Genomic DNA, 16910 nt, shown 5'->3' on the forward strand with positions numbered 1-16910 from the left:
AGCAGCAGCAGCATTTTGCAGCGTGCCATGTTCCCACTGCACTGACGACTGTCTGTGCAGTTCGCCCAGAGTCCGTGCTCTCCCTCCTCCTGGCAGCCCTGTCCTTTCCCTTATCCAAACCCGCTCCAGCGGGGGCTGCAGCCGCCGCCTGCGTGTCTGCCGCAGCTCCCCTCCCTGCGCCATGTGCCACCGCCGTCCTTCCCTGCGCGCCGTGCTGCTCGCTAAGGACACGCTGTGGCACAGCTGTCTGCCTCCTCTGCTGCAGTCAGGCAGGTTTGTATTACTGTGCGCGCTGCTGATGTCGAGCTCCTGTCGTGACCCAGCACCCCATAGGAGGAGCAAATGAGCTGAGACGTCAACGCAAAAAATTATAGTCATGCGAGCAATCCCTCTGCTCAGCTGCTTGGAGAGTGCCTACATGGTTTGTGTGACAGCACCAGCACACAGAAGCAGCACTGAAATGCAGTTAGCAATACAGCTGGGAGACAGGCAGCCAGGCAGGCACTGGTCCAGTGACTAAAATGATCGTACCGTGAGCCAGCCTGCAGTGCCTCCAAAAGTGGCTGACTGCTACACAGAGGCTCGGCTTTCTTTGCCATTACTCCAGTTTCCCCCCGGTGACTGCAGTGTGCGCTCCGTTTCGGTTTTGTTTGCCTTTTTGTTTCTCCCTCCCACCCACCGGTCTCCCTCTCTCTCCTCCCGTGTCCTTCTCTCCAGGATGGCGGAAGCAGAGTTGCACAAGGAAAGGCTCCAAGCCATAGCAGTAAGTCAGTTTCCTTTTACTTGCTCTTTTGTCCTTAGCCGTGGGTTGTTGGAGGGACGGGAGGATTCCAGCACAGTGGCTGGGAAGCACAGGGAGAGCCTGGCTTGTGCAAAGTTCTGTGTGGAATTCCCTGTTCGGGAAATGAGTGGTTAAAGTCTGCTTTGCGGGATTTGGCGGAGAAAGAGGGCTCTGAGGAAGAGCGTTGAGCTGACACGTGCAGAAAGAAAAATGTGAACGCACAGTGGCATGCTTAAAAGATTGATGATAGAGAAGAAAAGAAGGAATAAATGGGGAGGAGAGGAGATTGCAAGAGAAAATCAGTACTCTGCTGAATATATATTTTTTCACAGCTGGAGGTTTTGCTTAGCTGATGAAGTCAAGCAAAAATGATCTGCTGCAGGATGGCTTTTAGTGCAGAAAATAATTGTGATATTGCTAGTTTTAAGACAATCAAACACAGACACTGCATTGTCAAAATTGTGTAATTGTTTTATCTACTAAACTGTCATCTCAGCTCCATAGCTGAGTACATGATCTTAGAAAAATTTCCTGCTGAGCTGCATTACACCACGAGTAAAATATAGGCAGGATTGAGTCCCATATTATAACTTTTGTTTTCACATTTAGAAGAGTATTTGAATTGAGCCATGAGCTCAGCTGGTGCAGACCTTGGAGGAACGTGTCTAGTGACACCAGGTGAGGAAGGGGCCTGGCTGTTTAGGATCCACCATCATCTTGGCATATAGAAACTGCCAGCTCATCTTCTAGCATGTCACAGGCATCGTGTCAAAAGGCCTGTGTTTCTGTGGGCACTGCCAGTCGGACAGCCCCATACAGCGTGCCCTTGTTCAAGTGACACCCAGCTCTTCTTCTTCCCCATGGCTGAGATGTTGATGCAGCTGTGCCGGTCCCAGACGGATGGCACAGCCCGTGCCGGGGACCGCACACCTGGAGATCTGAAGGGAAACAGAAAACAGCAGAGCCCACATGTATTTTAGTTCTCTTCCCCAGTTCCTCCAGTGATCAACAGATGCTACATTTTTCTGCAGATGGTAAAGGTTACAGATTTCTTTTGTAGTGTAACAGGAATGGCTGCTGCTGCTTCTGCTGCTGCTGCTTCTGCTGCTGCTGCTGTTCCAAGATATTTTTCTTAAGTCCTATACTCTGCTGATAGGTCAACGGAAATTTAAAATAACCAGATTTAAAATAAATAGATTAGGGATTTTTCTCTCTAAAATATTAACTGTAGAAGAGCAAATTATATTATTTGTTAGGTGGGGGAAGCTATAACCATTTAATTTTCAGGCAGTGGAAAGCAGATGCATATTTTTAAGCTGGTTCTCAGTTTTCTATCAACATAGGCATTGCCATATCTCAAGTGGAAACACCAGGAATGTTCCCCCAGAGGCAAACCTCACCATGGCCGGTGATTTGGGACTCCTTTATGGCAGAACTGTACTGCAGAGCTGCATAGCTCTGTGCTATGCTGCAGTGCATAGCTCTGAAACACTTATGTCTCCACATTAAGGAAAAAAAAGTTTACATTGTTGTTTCTTCCAACTGCTATGTAACAGAATACCAGACAACAGTCATTTCCACATGATGTCCTGAAACCTGCCACCAAAGTAGATCAAGTCCTCTGCTTCTTAGTGTCCTGCATCTCACACCAATGAGGCCATTATGGATTTAATATTACCACCTGGTGTATGGCAGCTTTTACAGTAGGTTTATGCTAATAGACGGCATTATAGAAAGCATAATAGAAGGCCTTGAGAGTCTGGACCTCCAGACTGAACAAGTCTGGATCTTTCTATACATATTTCCTCTTTGGTTTCTATTTCTGGTAATTCATAAAACATCGCAGGCAATGTATGCAGTCAATTAGATTGAAAGAATTTTACTTCAGCATAAAAAATATTCAGCCTTATTTTAAGTGTTGGTGTGGGTCCATGAACCAATTTGTTTGCTTAGCACTCTGCAGAGCAACAGGTTTTCCATATAAGCTTGTTAGTTGTTTTTTCTCCTATGCTTGGTCTGCTGCAGATGTTTGTCAGAATGCAGAGAAGTTAATTTCTAGCTTTGCTCCATCAGAATAAGTGACATGACACAAGTTAGGTGTTTCCTGCCTGCCAGTGGTTGGCTAAAATAAGGTCAGTTCTCACATGCTGCATGGTCTTTCTCAGAAGAAAGAAATGGCATTTCAGTTCAGCTTGGTGCTTTATCTGTTTGAACCTGCTGCAGTATCTCTCTGAGATGAGCAGAAGCTTACTCCAGCATTCTGCAATCACACTGGTTGCATGCTAGACTTACAGAAAGAAATCCAGTCACCACTGGGTTCTCTACACACCTGTTCTCTGTACATTTACTTCTATCACCATGGTAAATGAGTTTGCTGGGAAATTTGCCAAGTGAATTCTAAGTGTGCATCACTGAATATGTAAAGAAAACAAATCCAAAACCAGAAATATGAACTTTAACACCAGGAAGCTGACTGGTTTTGAAGCATTTGATTTTATACTTTGTTACCTTGACTTATCATAGTTTTAATATATGCTTCTCTGGCACAGAGCAAAGTGTCATAGGAAGAGGAAAAGAAGGAATCTACTGTTAGGACATTATTCTAAACCTCAGTGAACGTGAGTTAGCCACTTGTTTTGTCTGCAGCAAATACATAGCCTTTCTGTGCATCCATGTTCTATCTGTAAACTGTGAATAATAGACTTTGCCTCATCTTAGAGCAGTGTTAAGGATGCATGCAAGATTGAGCTGTACTTGGATGCCATGGTTTATCAGGGCAAGAAATATCTAAACACATCTTTAAAATAGAATTTGTGATTCTAAAACAGAGAAGCTTCAAATGTGCATGTTTTAATGTCATTGAAATGCTTAGGCTGTGACTTTCAGATCTTTCAGAAGTCCCTAAAATTCACACACTGACTATAGTAAGACTCAGAGCACTGTGCAAATCTGGTTTGAGAAGTAGGAAGATGTGAGACAGCTAGTAAAAAGTGGAACCCAGTTCTCCCTGCTTGGGAGAAAAACAGAAACTCTGTGTACTGGAGAGGTTCTGTGATGACTAGGAGCAATTGGTTTTCTGATCCTTACTCGAGCAGAGGCCACATCACATCTTCCAACTTGGATGTCATGTGTGCTACAGACAGATACTGGTAAAGTTTTCTGCCATGACACACTGCTCTTAACATCTGCCTGAGCCTGAATCACCACAGCATCCCTCTGCTGCCCTACCAGCAAGGGAGCTGAGTGGTGCCCACTCTTAATACTGTAGCAAGATGTCTTCAGCAGGCACACAAGAGGTTAAAAAAGGAAGCCATCTTCTCTCTGGGCTCGTTCCTGTATAGAGCACTTTGGTGTTTGTGTCTGCTTGTTTTCTGAAGGGGATTGGTGGCTAAAATTTTGGGTGAAAAGGAAGCATTTTTGTGGCTTTTAAAAGTATGCTGGCTGCAAGTTGCTCAGAAGTTGGGAATGTAACTAGTCCCAGACTCAGTGGCCTGGGGACAGGTGAGCTGACTTAATTTATCTTATTTTGGATAAATAACATGTATGGCCCCAAAATTTGTTATAGGGCCCCTCTTCTATGACTGAAGAGAACTCCAGATGATAAATATAATCTAAATGCTTTGTCTAAATATAGACAAGCATTTACAAAATCTAAGTATTTTCTGTCCCTTACCTAGCAATCAGAAAGCTGGGAAATGGGATTTTGGGTATTGATTGCTGCATCTGGTTTATGAATTCACATATGATACAGTGAACATGTGTTATCCATACATCAGGTGAACTAAATACAATCATTGAGGAGCAGCAATGAGGCGGAATTGTCAACAAAAGCAACAACCAGCGCAGGAGTTGGAGGAGGTTTCCTGGTTCAAGAGATGTCCAGCATACAGATTCAAGTGGGGAACTACTATACTGATTCCTTAGTAGACAAAAACAACAGCAATGGTGGTCTCTTACTTACAAATGCCCAGCTCAGAGAAGCAGTGACTCAATTAAAGTATCACTGACATTCAATTAGCCACACCAAAGATACCGCCTGTCAGGAAAGACCATTCCAGCTTTTTCTATGAGATGATGAATTTGTTGAGCTGAATCCAACGGTACTTAGATGTCATCAGGGGGTTGAACTACTATGGCAGGACAGTAGTGTTTAAAAATAGCCCCCTCCTGTATCAGCAAGGTCTGCCTTACATGGATTAAGGACTGGCTTTCTGACAGGTCTCAAAAAGTTGCTATTTGTGAGAGAGACTGCTGTTCCTTGAGAGCAGAGGCAGGGAAGAATTCACAGGAAGCAGTCTTTCAAGATTTGAAGGCATTCCCTAGTTGTAATTTGATGTAAATGGAAATTGCTGATGTGCAGGTAACAAGTGGCAGAGGAGCTGGATATACTACATGAAGACAGCAAGTTGATTATTCGGTAAACTGGATCTTCCATTTGGAGAAATACATCACACCCTTGTACAGCTGGCATTAACAGAGGCCAGTATGGGTTTGTACATGCAGATTTAAGGTAGTATGGGGCTCGCACCACAGAAGAGGGCTCCGTAGTCTGAGCAACACTGCCTTTGACAAGGAACAAGAAACAGTGTGGGAGGTAATTCAACAGGGACAAGGAGAGGGATCCTGGTCCTGCACAGGAAATTGGTTTCATACCTGTTAAACCTACATCAGGTGAGATTTTAGAGTCCTCCCAAACAGGAGCTATGTGCATTCACATTTACGTGAAGCACTGCACTGATTTTTCAATAGGTGTTTGAGAATACTAATACAGTAGCTGTTACTCCACAAAATGAAAACCCATGACTAGTACATCATATCCAGGATCATTTTACTATAACACTGCTCAATTTTTGTGAGTCCTTCCAGAGATCATTGTCATGAACATTAGAATGTGAAAAATTAGGTGTTGAGAATCACCTAGAAAGATGTGGCAAATTGACTTAATCAACAGCTTGCTATTTCTGCGATGGCTTAATACATTAGTTTCCAATGCCTTCATTTAGGAAGTAATGCTTTTGTCCTTTAAGTTAAGCATGGGATCAAATCCATCTTAATCTTAATCTTAAGTTGTTTTCAGACCTAAAGACTGCAGGGAAAAACAAAAATGCAGCAAGGTATGGAAGAAAAAGTCAGCTGTGACTTTTCTTCTTGGAAAATAGGTGAGTGAGAAGAATCTGCAAAAGGAATGCGTGTTGTGGAGAGAGGATAAGTAAATACTACTTACGTGTTTTGGCACAAGGATTAGTAGGTATCTAAGGAAGGTAACAGTTGTGGAGAAAATAAACACAAAAAAATGTTCTCCCTGTAACGAGTTGTTAAGCTGTAGAGTCCAATTCTCTAGGACATGGTGAATGCTGAAGAGTGCACTTGGGCTTGAGAAGAAACCAGGCAAGCTCATGGCAGTGGAATCCATAAAGGACTTTCTCATTAGAAGTTTTTTAAGCTGTAAACTACTGGCAGGGAAGTTTTTTATCTGTTTGCCATGCTCCTAGTTCTCCTTTAAGCACTATGAAGCATGGCCTAAGTGTCCTGATCAAGTGCACCCAACCTGTGCACTCAAACAATTCAAATTCCTGGAGTAGCCAAATCTGGAAGTTTTGACACTAAAGCAAGCCCCTGTTGCAATACTTACTTGAATTCAAACTTATTTGAATATTGCTATATAGTTTAATCCATTTTTCCCTTTCCCATTTCCACCTCATTATCTTATTTGTGCATCATATTTATCATGGCTTACTTATTTATGGCTCTGATTAATCACAACCATTCCTCTGCCATCTCATTCCTCAGTGGTCCCAACACCCAATTACCTGAAACACAAAAAAGCCTTCCGTAGCTCTCCTCTTTTTACATTCTGAGCTAAAAGACTTGAGGGCTAGTGAGATCTTATCATAATTCCAGAGTACTCTGGTGAGGAAGACCTGGCAGAATTGAGTCTGCATCCTGCTGCAAATATTTCCAGGGGTGGGTTTAGCAGGAGTAAACTAGGGGTTAGCACAAACTAAATAATCTAAATTAGTTCTGTACTGTGAGCATGACACAGATCTGTGAGATTGCTGTGAACCTCAGTGCAAATCAGCCAAAGGAGAGGAATTACATTTGCATTGCTATAAAGGATGAGGAGAGGTTTCCCTGCACACAGATCTGCATGCAGCACTACCGTGGACTGCAGCAATACCATGAGTCAGCTTCATGGCAGACCTTACACAGAGAAATGCATGCAAGCAAGATTTGAATCTTGCCTTTACTTCTGGAACATATAAAGCACTTAGAGGTCATGTGTGAAATGTTAGTGTCTTTGCCCATACTAAGACAAAAACCAAGTAAAAAAATGCCTAAAATACCAGAAAACTAAAATTACCTTCTCAAGTTTTATCGGTATTTTTGCTTTAGGAATGTTTAGACGACAGCAAGAGAAGCAAAAATATGAAGAAAAAATATTTCTGTCAAAGTATCTGTGAAAACTAGGTAAAAAATTAGAGAAACAGAAACCAGTTTGCTCTTGAGAAATTTCTAGACAGTTTCCAGACTTACCCAAACTCAACTGTTTAAATTTAGAATTGTTTCCACAGCACATTCCTAGCCCTTAACACATCACCAACATCTCTTGAGCACAGACAAGAAGCCTGAGATACTGGATTTTACCTTGTGCCTTTCAAATTATAGTTTTAAAAAGCTGAAAATGGGTGAAAAGGGTTTGTGATTTTTGTTGTTGTTCTTTTAAAGTCTCTGGTTAAATAAAAAAGTTGTGAAAGTTGTACATTTTTGGAAACTATTGAACACCTCTAGCCTGGAGTGTAACTTTAAGGACAGATTTCCTATAACATGGTATAGTTAGTCTGAGGTCAGACTGTGGGATTTACATGCCATGCTTGAAGTAATGGATAGCTGGATACCTAGGTTGAAGGTGGTATAGGCCTGAAAGGGGTTCCACACTGATATTCAGCCTCCTCTTGAGCAGTCCTGCTCTTTTAAGGAATCACTCCTTGTATCCATCTAACTGCTTCACAAATACTGTTCTATGCTTGCACAGAATAAAGTGTATCCTTCTCACAAAGCAGTCACCAGCAAGATGGTTCACCTGCCAAGTGTATTTGGTAAAGTATTGGACTATGCACCTCTAGTAAATTATTAATTATTACCTTGCCCTCTCTCAAATGGCACAGGAGTATATGCTGAGCCTGCGTGTGCTGAGGCACAGGTCGGACTAAGGATGCCTTGCAGAAGCAGAGCTTGGAACCAAAAGGATGCTATGCCTGCCTCTGGCCCTAATTTCCTAGCGTAGAAAAGCATTTTCTGTTGCAAATTCTGATCAGGAAAAGCCACGTGGTTGCAAGGGTTAACGTCATCCAAAAAGATGAGTGGCAGTGAAATGGGTTGCGGCCTATTGGCAATTGCTTACCAGACCTGTGTGGTTCTTGACACACAGATGCTTTCTGTTACTTAGCTGACTTCCAATGAAGTTAGATGCTGGAGGCGTGTAAAGCTTTCTTCCTCTTCACCAGTAAAAACAAATACTCTTGGTGTACAAAAAAAGGCCAGCAACCAATACAGTTCGAAGAGCTCTTTTTGGAAGGAGACAGACCTGCCCTGGTCTATGAGTTGCTGCCCCTTCCAGACAGCACACAGCTCAGGTTGTTGATTTAGGCAGTGCTCAGACTGTTTTAATTTGAGCTGCCAGCATAATTTGTCAGGATCCAGAGACAACAGCAGGGTGGGGCTCAGACCCTCTGCAGTTCCTAATAATAGCAGTCACTGGCAATCAGCTGGAGATTTGGGACAGCAGAGATGTGTTCAGATATTTCAAACAAAGCACAAACCTTGAAAGAAGGCCCTTATTTTACCAGCAGAGGACTAAATAAAAGGTGCTTAGCAGTTTTTTGGGGCTATGTCATTGTCAGCTCCTCTGCTTCAGCCACGTTCCTTTGCCATGCAGAATTGCAAGCAGCACTGCAGTAGAAGGAAGTAACCTGGGCAAGTGATGGCTGAGGAGACCCTTTTAAGAGGCTGAATATTGCAGACAGAAATTAGAAGCCGTGTGATTTATTGCTGGAGAGGCAGCACTGAGCAGGCCGAGGCGCTGGCTGCAGTCTCGTTAGGGCACAGCAGCAGCAGGAGCAAGGCCGGGGCTGAGATGGCTCAGAGCGGACGAGCGCCTGGCCATTAATTAACCAGATGAGTGCCACTGTGGAATGACCAGCCTTTGCCAGAGGGAAAGAGTATACAACCCCTTCTTCTTAACCTCTCATGGAACAGCTCTGTTCTCCACCATGTGCCAGGTCCTTGGAAGAGCTCCTGCTGACAACGATGTGTTTTTTAAAGATCCCTAGTCATCCAACTGTTTTCCATTTGGAACATAAAGCAAGCACTTGGTATCCAAGGTGTCACTAAATTTACGACAACTGCTGCCCATGGGACTGGATTGTCTCATATGCTGGCGTTGGTACAGAACGGTTATCTTGAATGTGTTGGCCAGTTCTGGCAGCTTTTTGCAAATAGTATTTGAAAGTTAATCCCTTATCTCTTTTGAATCCTTAACTACATTGCAATAGAAAGTAAGGCTTAGTTGTTAGTCATGTATTTGCTCTTAATAAATATGAGCATATACAAGCACTTGCTGTATGTCAGACAAATCGGCTCCAGCAGAATTTTGATTCAGCATTGAAAGCTGCATCTTTAAGACTGCTCCTTGTGGTAGAGATACCTTCTTTATTGGGAATGTACATAAACTCATCCCAGCATCACCAAGATCTTAGCAATTTGATCTGGTTAAGGAAGTAACTTCTAATCAGGCAGGGAAAGAACCTCTAGTTTTTAAAAAAATAAAATAAAGAACAGCCTAAATGTAACACTTTGAAGAACTGTGTCCCTGAATCAGTAAAACACTGTACCAATTCTTTCTGCTAAATTTACTGTTGTTATTGCTAAAGTTTCAAAGTATACAAGATTTAGACTAAAATACAATATGGACTATAGGATACAGACAATACAGGATGCCTGAAACTCACCTGTGAAATAGAGACCTTCTCACACTTTTCATGCTTTAGCTTTAGATTATTAGATTGCCAACTTCCTGGTTTCTTGAGGAAAAAATAATAGAATTGAAGTGGCTTATGATTATTCTTTTCCTTATCATGTGTGACGTTGCTTAGGGTGCTGATGCAAGATTTTGGCGAGACTAATGTGTCACAGACCTCCTCCTCTGTGACTTTGTCTGTAATTCACAGTGTTCCAGAGTGTTCCACAGGAGTTGTTCCAGGATCAATAAAGCTTACAACACAGGCAACTCTTTACTTTTTTTTTCCCTTCAGATTTTAATATAATCTGAAGAATTAATAAGAATATATATAAGAATTAATAATTCTGAAAGCAAGGGGTGTTCAAAGATTATTCCACTTCTGAGAAGGAGCAGATGGAAAATCCTGCTGAACTGGAAAAAGCTGGTAGGAATTTTACAACTCTGCTGCAAATCTCAGAGCACTTCAGGGGTAAATTCTCTTCTGGACTTGGCCTCTGTATCTCTGCCTGCAAACTCATTGCCTGTGAAAGCAGCCCTGAAACACTAAGGAATCTAGATCTAAGGAAAAAAACAGTGGTATTTTGGTGGTCCAAGTATCTACAGCTACAGTTTCTGCTACATTTTGGTTTGTGACATTTAAGGCAAGCCACCATCCTGGCTTAGACATATAAGAAAACAGAATAGTCTATGGCGTCTGTTAGTTTGAAAACACATGCTCATTGGTAAAATAAATCCAATTTATATTTAAGTGAATAACAGTAATGACGTAACTCTGGACAAGTCAAAGATGACTGGTGGAAAGGTGGTTATATACTGTTACTATCTGTGTGGATTGGAGGGTGGTTTTACCAGGCTCATCTGTGTGCCACTGAAGTGAAAAAGTGATTTTAAAATGATACAGGAATATTACTGGCCTTTTTCACATGGTGTCTTCAATACAAGCACCTAGTACTTACCAACAGCTGTGTAGCACTACTGAAGAAAGAGTGATAGTGGATAATGCTGTGAACATTACTCAGCAGTCTCATCTCAGTCTCATCTATCATGGAAAAGGCACTGTGAGTGTATATATATGTATATGTGTGGTGATAGATTAAGATAGATAGATAGATAGATAGATAGATAGATAGATAGATAGATAGATAGATAGATAGATAGATAGATAGATAGACAGACACGCACACAAACATAAAAGCTTAGTATATATGGTATATATTCTGAAATGCTGTTTGTTAGGCATGTGGAATGCTGTTTTGGTCAGATCCATGCTGGGTGTTAGTCTCCAAGAAATCCTTGGGCACAATGGAGAAGAGTCCAAGAGAATCAGGAATGATCAGAAGTGGAAGAAAATTACTGCTGAGGCAAAGCAGACTTGTCTGGCCTGGTGAAGAAAATACCATTCTTAAGCTGATCTTGTGTAAGGGTACAAAAACCTTCTGTATTCCTTCTAGGGTGGATCACCAATATCTTTGCCTGTTCTCAGATGTTTTCTTAGTCAACCAGTGATAACTAGTCTGCGTATAAAGTGTTCTTCTGCAGCCTGTCAGTTTCTTTGCAATGCCAAGCACACTCTTTCCCAGAGTTTGGCAGCTGACTTATGGATGCTTGCAGACCCAGAAGAGCAATTTAACCCAACTGCAGTGTCAGAAATCTGAAGCTGTATTGGTTTACTTTGCATTTTGAATAGGGCAATTGTCTGAGTAATCAGGCACTGGAATTCAGATATGTTGAGTAACCTGATCATGTTTGAGGACATAAAATTACCTTTCTTCCTGCAGGAGAACCATCAGCCCCTATTCTCTTCAGCAGGATCCTATTCTGCTTCCTATCAAGTTTATGGGAATTTTGCTGCTAGTTTCAGTGGTGAGCAGGAACAGGAGTATCCCCATAAATATTCACACCATTTCTAACACTATCATCACAAAAAATTCCAGATCTGTGCCAAATCAGACCTATAAATCAGATTTTCCAGGAGGACGTATAAGGATGAGGATGAATACAGAAACTCAGCTTCACTATTTGTTTAACCTTGAGAGTTGCATGCTTTGCCATTTGTCAAATGCTTGTATCAGCAGTACAGAGGCACAGTTAGAAAGTGCCCAAACACAACTATCCAAAGTTCAGCTTTTTATAAAAAAAAAAAAAAAAAAAAAAACCAGAAAACTGTATTTTAAACTCCATGTGTTCATGTTCATCCACAGGAGAAAGCCAGTTTTGACAGCTTGGTTCTCATAAAACTTACCCTCTGCTCTTGACTTCTTCCCTTTTATGTTACCAAGAGTGCAGATATACCTTTGCTGGAATAAGCTTCCCATGCTTTAACTGTGCTTTGCAAGGAACTGCTTTTTCAGTACAATCTTTTTCAACAGTTTTTTCTCTTGTGAGAAATGTTACAAATGGTAGCAGGGGACAGGGGGGTTTGGAATAAAGAAAAAATAGAGTAATTATAGTACCATCTCTTTTTTTCTGTACAGGCAGGGGGTAGAGAAATTTTTTTTTAAAAAAGAGTTATTTTCAGTTTCAGTGAAACCATGTTTGTGGTTTCTTTGTTAATCCTGGAAGGTGTGAAACTGTGAAGGCTCAGCAAGCTGAAATTTCCTTAACACTATAGCCTAAAATCAAAGGGGTTGAGAACCTTACTCTTTGGCTTGTGCAAACTGAATTAAAGCATTAATACTGTGATTGAATTTCATTGTTTTTCTTTTTATCTAAGCCAAATTGGCTTTGAGTTGCCTTTACAAAACAATGCAAAACTTTGCACTGAAACTTTGGAGCCAATCTTTAGGACCTGTTTGGGGGCTGGAAAACAAATAGTGCATAATCTGTAAGGCAAAAAAATTGTCAAAGGCCTCCAGAAAGCTCAGCTTCAGGGTGATTTCTTTGCACCTACATCTTGACCTGTATGGGCAGAAAGCCTTGCAGCATGCATTAAGGTAAAGCAACAGGTACTCAGATTATAACATCCTTACAGATTTATATTTCTCTATTCCTGTATTTTTAGACAGCTCACGTCATAGTTAAAAAACTCATCACAGAGACCCTTCGGTGCTGATGTGCTGCTAATATTGCACTCCATTTGTCTTGGTCTGAAAGACAAGCGCCTGCTATGAAGGGCAGGAGCCTCCCTTGGAACGGAGAGTATGACCCCCTTCCCTGCGAATTATTATAATTTTGAACCTAAGGGGCTCTCAGGCAAAGGTAAGACAATAGGAACAGCAGTCCATGACGAGTGTGTGCAATAAAGCACACAAACATCACCAGCCCCGGCACTGACCCCACACAGAACCCGAGCTCGGGCCCGGCCTGCTCGGCCGCGGCGCTTTCCCTCTGCTGCAGTTCCGGGCTCGGCCGGCAGGGGCGCCGCTGCTCCCGGGGGCGGGGCGGGGGCGGTGCCTCCCCCGCGCCTGCAGGGGGCGCTGTGGCGATGGCGGCTCGGCCCACGCGGCCCGGGATGCGGGAGAGGCCTCGCTCCACAAACCCCGTGGCACCGGTCCCGGGGCCCGGCGGGACTCTCGGGAGCACCAGGCTGGGATGGCAGGGCTGAGCAAAAATCCCGGGGTGGTGGACGAGATGTATCAAACTCCGCAGCTGTAGCGGGAGCCACAGGACGTCGGGCAGGCAGGGGATGCGGACTTCAGCGTGACAAAAACGGAGCAGTGGCAAAGAAGGGGCGGGGGATGAGGCGGCAGTGTCCCGGCTCTGAGCAGGACAGGGGAAGGTCAGCCCAGGGGCCTGGGGTTTTACCCAAGGCACCTGAGCAGATGGAGAAAAGGCCCTTTTTTTTAGTGAGGTAGGGTGTTAATAAAGTCCCAGTGCAGCGGCTGCTCTGACGAGCGGGACTCCACTCACGGCGGAAGAGAAGCAGCCGAAGACAGAACCCCACAGTGCTGATGTATTCTCCCCATAGCAACCCCAGCCCCTCTCCCCTCAGAATGCTGACAGCCCAAGAGAGATAGGGCATTTGCACCCAAATCTGTTTTCCCAGTCTAAATCTTCACAGTATCTCTGCCCCCCGTGAAACCCCAGGTAAAGAGAGTAGCCAGCTACACCCCCTCCCCTGAGCTGTGACAACTTCTTTTGTCTCTCTTTAAGTATCCCGTTATTGTCTCCTAGCAACATGCATGGGGGAAAATTCCATAAGAGACCAAAAAAAAAAAAAAAAAACCCAAAACAAAGGAGAATTATTAAATCCCAACACCATTTCAAGCTGTTTGTCCTTCTTCAGCAGAATTTTTTGGCTTAATATAGCCCCACTTAAACCATGAACAGTAAGTAATTGGCTTGCGTGTGGATATATTGCTGAAGCATTACATGTTTCCAGGTGTGCAATCCAGAACTGCAGATATTCAATACTTAATAGAGAATAAAGGTGGCAAAGCTGGTGACAGCCTCTTTCTGTGGTGTAGCAATTGCATCCTGAGTTTTACAGTGTTACAACTATCACATTAGTGTGTGACTTAAAAACTCCATCTTTGCTGACCAGTTCTCAATTTAACAAACTAAACATAACATATTTTTGGGTACCTGAGTAATAGCAACAGTGGTTTTGGCTGGTTCAAGAATTGGGTATTTTTTTACTGAAGTGAAGAGCATCACTTTCCAAAAAGTAACTGTGTAAGTGGCATTCAGCTTTCCATTTGTATTGTCTTTCAAAAATTAATATAGAATATCTCATCTACAAAATGTTGGAAATATTTTCCTTGGCTAAAAGACATCAAGAAATAATTACAATCATTTAGAGCACATTTAAGTCATACACTGAAGTACCTACATCTGTACAAAGATGCACATCTGGCTTTTAGGTCTGCTAGGTATCCAAAACATGTCCTCATAGTAAGAAATCAGATTACTGGAATGGATGTACAACAGATATCAAGGGTAATGGAAACAAGCTGGTAACTTGCTACAAGATCAGCAGTTGAGAGAAGCAGAGAGCAGTTAGGATGAGCACAGCTGCCTCTGCACTTTACTGTGGTGTATGGCATCCATTAGCTCCCCATCTGACTCAAAAATATGTGCCAAAGAGTAAACTCAGTAAGCTCAGCATGAAGTCTAAACTTTGTTTCAGAAAGGAGGTAATACAGTCGTGTGTTATTCTCCTTAGTGTCCTTACTCAGGTGTCTTTTTCCAGCCAAACACCCTCAAAAACTTGAGTTATTACTTTTTTTTTTTTTTCTGTTGTACTGACAAGGACTAGCTATTTACCCACTTTTTTCCTGACATATGAGTAAGACCAATATTGTCAAAAGTATCCAGTAACTCTTTACTCAGCCTGAGGCTTTTCAAAGCCTGTATTTTTTGTAAGGTAGATTGTTATGTAATGCTTCCTCTATTCAGAATACCTTTGTATTGATCTGAAAGACATTGTGAAACTTTGGTGTGTCGGACTTTCGCATCTGCTAGAAATGCAAAGTAAATCTTCATTCTGACAGTTTCACAAGTGGCAAATTGAACAACAGCACACAGTGATAGGAAAAACTTACACTTACTTACCCTTTTTACATTGATTGCATCCTTGGTCTTTACTTTTAAAACAATATTTATTTGTTTCAGCTTCTCCTTCTTCAGATAGAAGGAGGGAGAGAAACTAACTTTACTAACTAGTAAGGAATAAAAGGCATGTCATTGGAGGCAACAGCATTGCTGAAAAAAAAAATAAAATAAAATCCCCTCTAATAGTTTTGGTTTGTCACATAGTTACAGGGTTTTTCATGCAACCTGAACTTGTGGCCCCATCCTTCCCTACAAAATGTGAGTTGTCATACTTACCATGGCACAGAAGCAGTGCGAAAACCATCTACGTCAAGTCTAAATGGTACTTTGAAGATGGAATTTCAGGCACAAGTGCTTCCCAGACCTTTATTAGTCTGTCTTCAGCAGCTGATGAAGCTTGATGCTATAAAGGAGGCAAACAAAACACCATTAAACACCTCCTGAATAGTTTCAGAATAGTTTTCTTTCTGCTTTGGCAGTGGAGAAGAAAAATCTCTATTGTTCATGACTGGCATTAGAGCAGTCTGGTCTACAGCTGAGGTCTACACCCCGTCATGCCAGCAAAACAGAAAACATGTGCCCAGCGTCAGCCTCCAACAGAGCACAGGGCAGGCAGGATGAGAAATGAGCACAAAAAGGTGAAATCATTTACCCAAGACATTGAGGAAGCTGAAACCCTCTTTTTCACTCATCCGGTGGCAGGCTCCACACTGAGCCCTACTGCCCGGGTCCAGGTTAACCTCTGTCATCAAAGGTTCCCACCCTGCACTGAAAAACACAGTCCACTGACCTGCTTCTGTTTAGGGTGCTGGAAGATCCTGTGTGGGCATCTTGTCTGCAGGATGCTCTGATCCTTTAGTGCCCAAGATCTGCACCACCTCCATAGGCCATGCCAGCAAGGCCTTCAGCAGAGCTGTTTCTGTAGAGCTTTCATACATTTTGATTAGCTGGCATCAATGGACTGAATCTTCCACCATGGGCTGCACTGCTGTTCCTCAGCCATATCACATATGTTCTGTGACTACAGCATGTGTAATCAGTTAACCCATCAGTTTTCTTCTTTACTCCTACCTTGTGCATGCGAGCAGCCATACCAATAACACATTTTCAGAGATCCTTCAGAGGTGTCTGAGGACCAGAATTTGTATTAAATGTCTGCCTGGTGACTCCACTGCAGAGACACCTGGTGCAAAGAGGAAACTTTGATCCAGCCTGCTGACATGGCTTTTGTCCCTCTGGTTGATGTTCATGATCACTATAATTGTTTGCCTAGTTTAATTTGGTGGGTATAGGGGCAGGTTTTGTTAGGATCTCTGCAATAAGGGATAGAGTTAAGAAGCTGCTAAGTCCTCATAAGAGATGTATTACAGCACCGGCTGTGACCTACACATGTGTTGGAGCAGTCCCAAGCATAAGTACAGGCTTGGCAAAGGAGTATTGAGAGCAGTTTCTGGGAGAAGGACTTGGGGCTGCTGGTGGATCAGAGGCTGTACATGCCCTGTCAGTGTGCACTCAGAGCCCAGAAAGCCAAAGTGTCCTGGGCTGCATCCAAAGCAGCGAGGCCAGCAAGGTGAGGGAGGGGATTCTGCCCCTCTGCTCCTCTCCGGTGAGACCTAT

The 16910-nt window shown here is 42.8% G+C and overlaps 1 protein-coding gene across 4 annotated transcripts in view; it reads left to right on the plus strand.

The window, feature by feature from the left end:
* Positions 1-221: 221 nt before the first annotated feature.
* PALM2AKAP2 (PALM2 and AKAP2 fusion) overlaps positions 222-16910 on the plus strand; it is a 267455-nt gene continuing 250766 nt past the window's right edge. For 2 of the 4 annotated variants that reach the window (XM_058043271.1, XM_058043267.1), the window contains exon 1: positions 363-763. In XM_058043271.1, the coding sequence (XP_057899254.1) occupies positions 719-763 (45 nt within the window). In that variant the 5' untranslated portion in view covers positions 363-718. Of the gene's footprint in view, positions 274-362; positions 764-16910 lie in introns of those variants that run through there. The other 2 variants (XM_058043266.1, XM_058043270.1) reach the window with 2 other exon arrangements.

This window comes from Melospiza georgiana, chromosome Z (assembly GCF_028018845.1).
Source record: "Melospiza georgiana isolate bMelGeo1 chromosome Z, bMelGeo1.pri, whole genome shotgun sequence".
Lineage (NCBI taxonomy): Eukaryota > Metazoa > Chordata > Aves > Passeriformes > Passerellidae > Melospiza > Melospiza georgiana.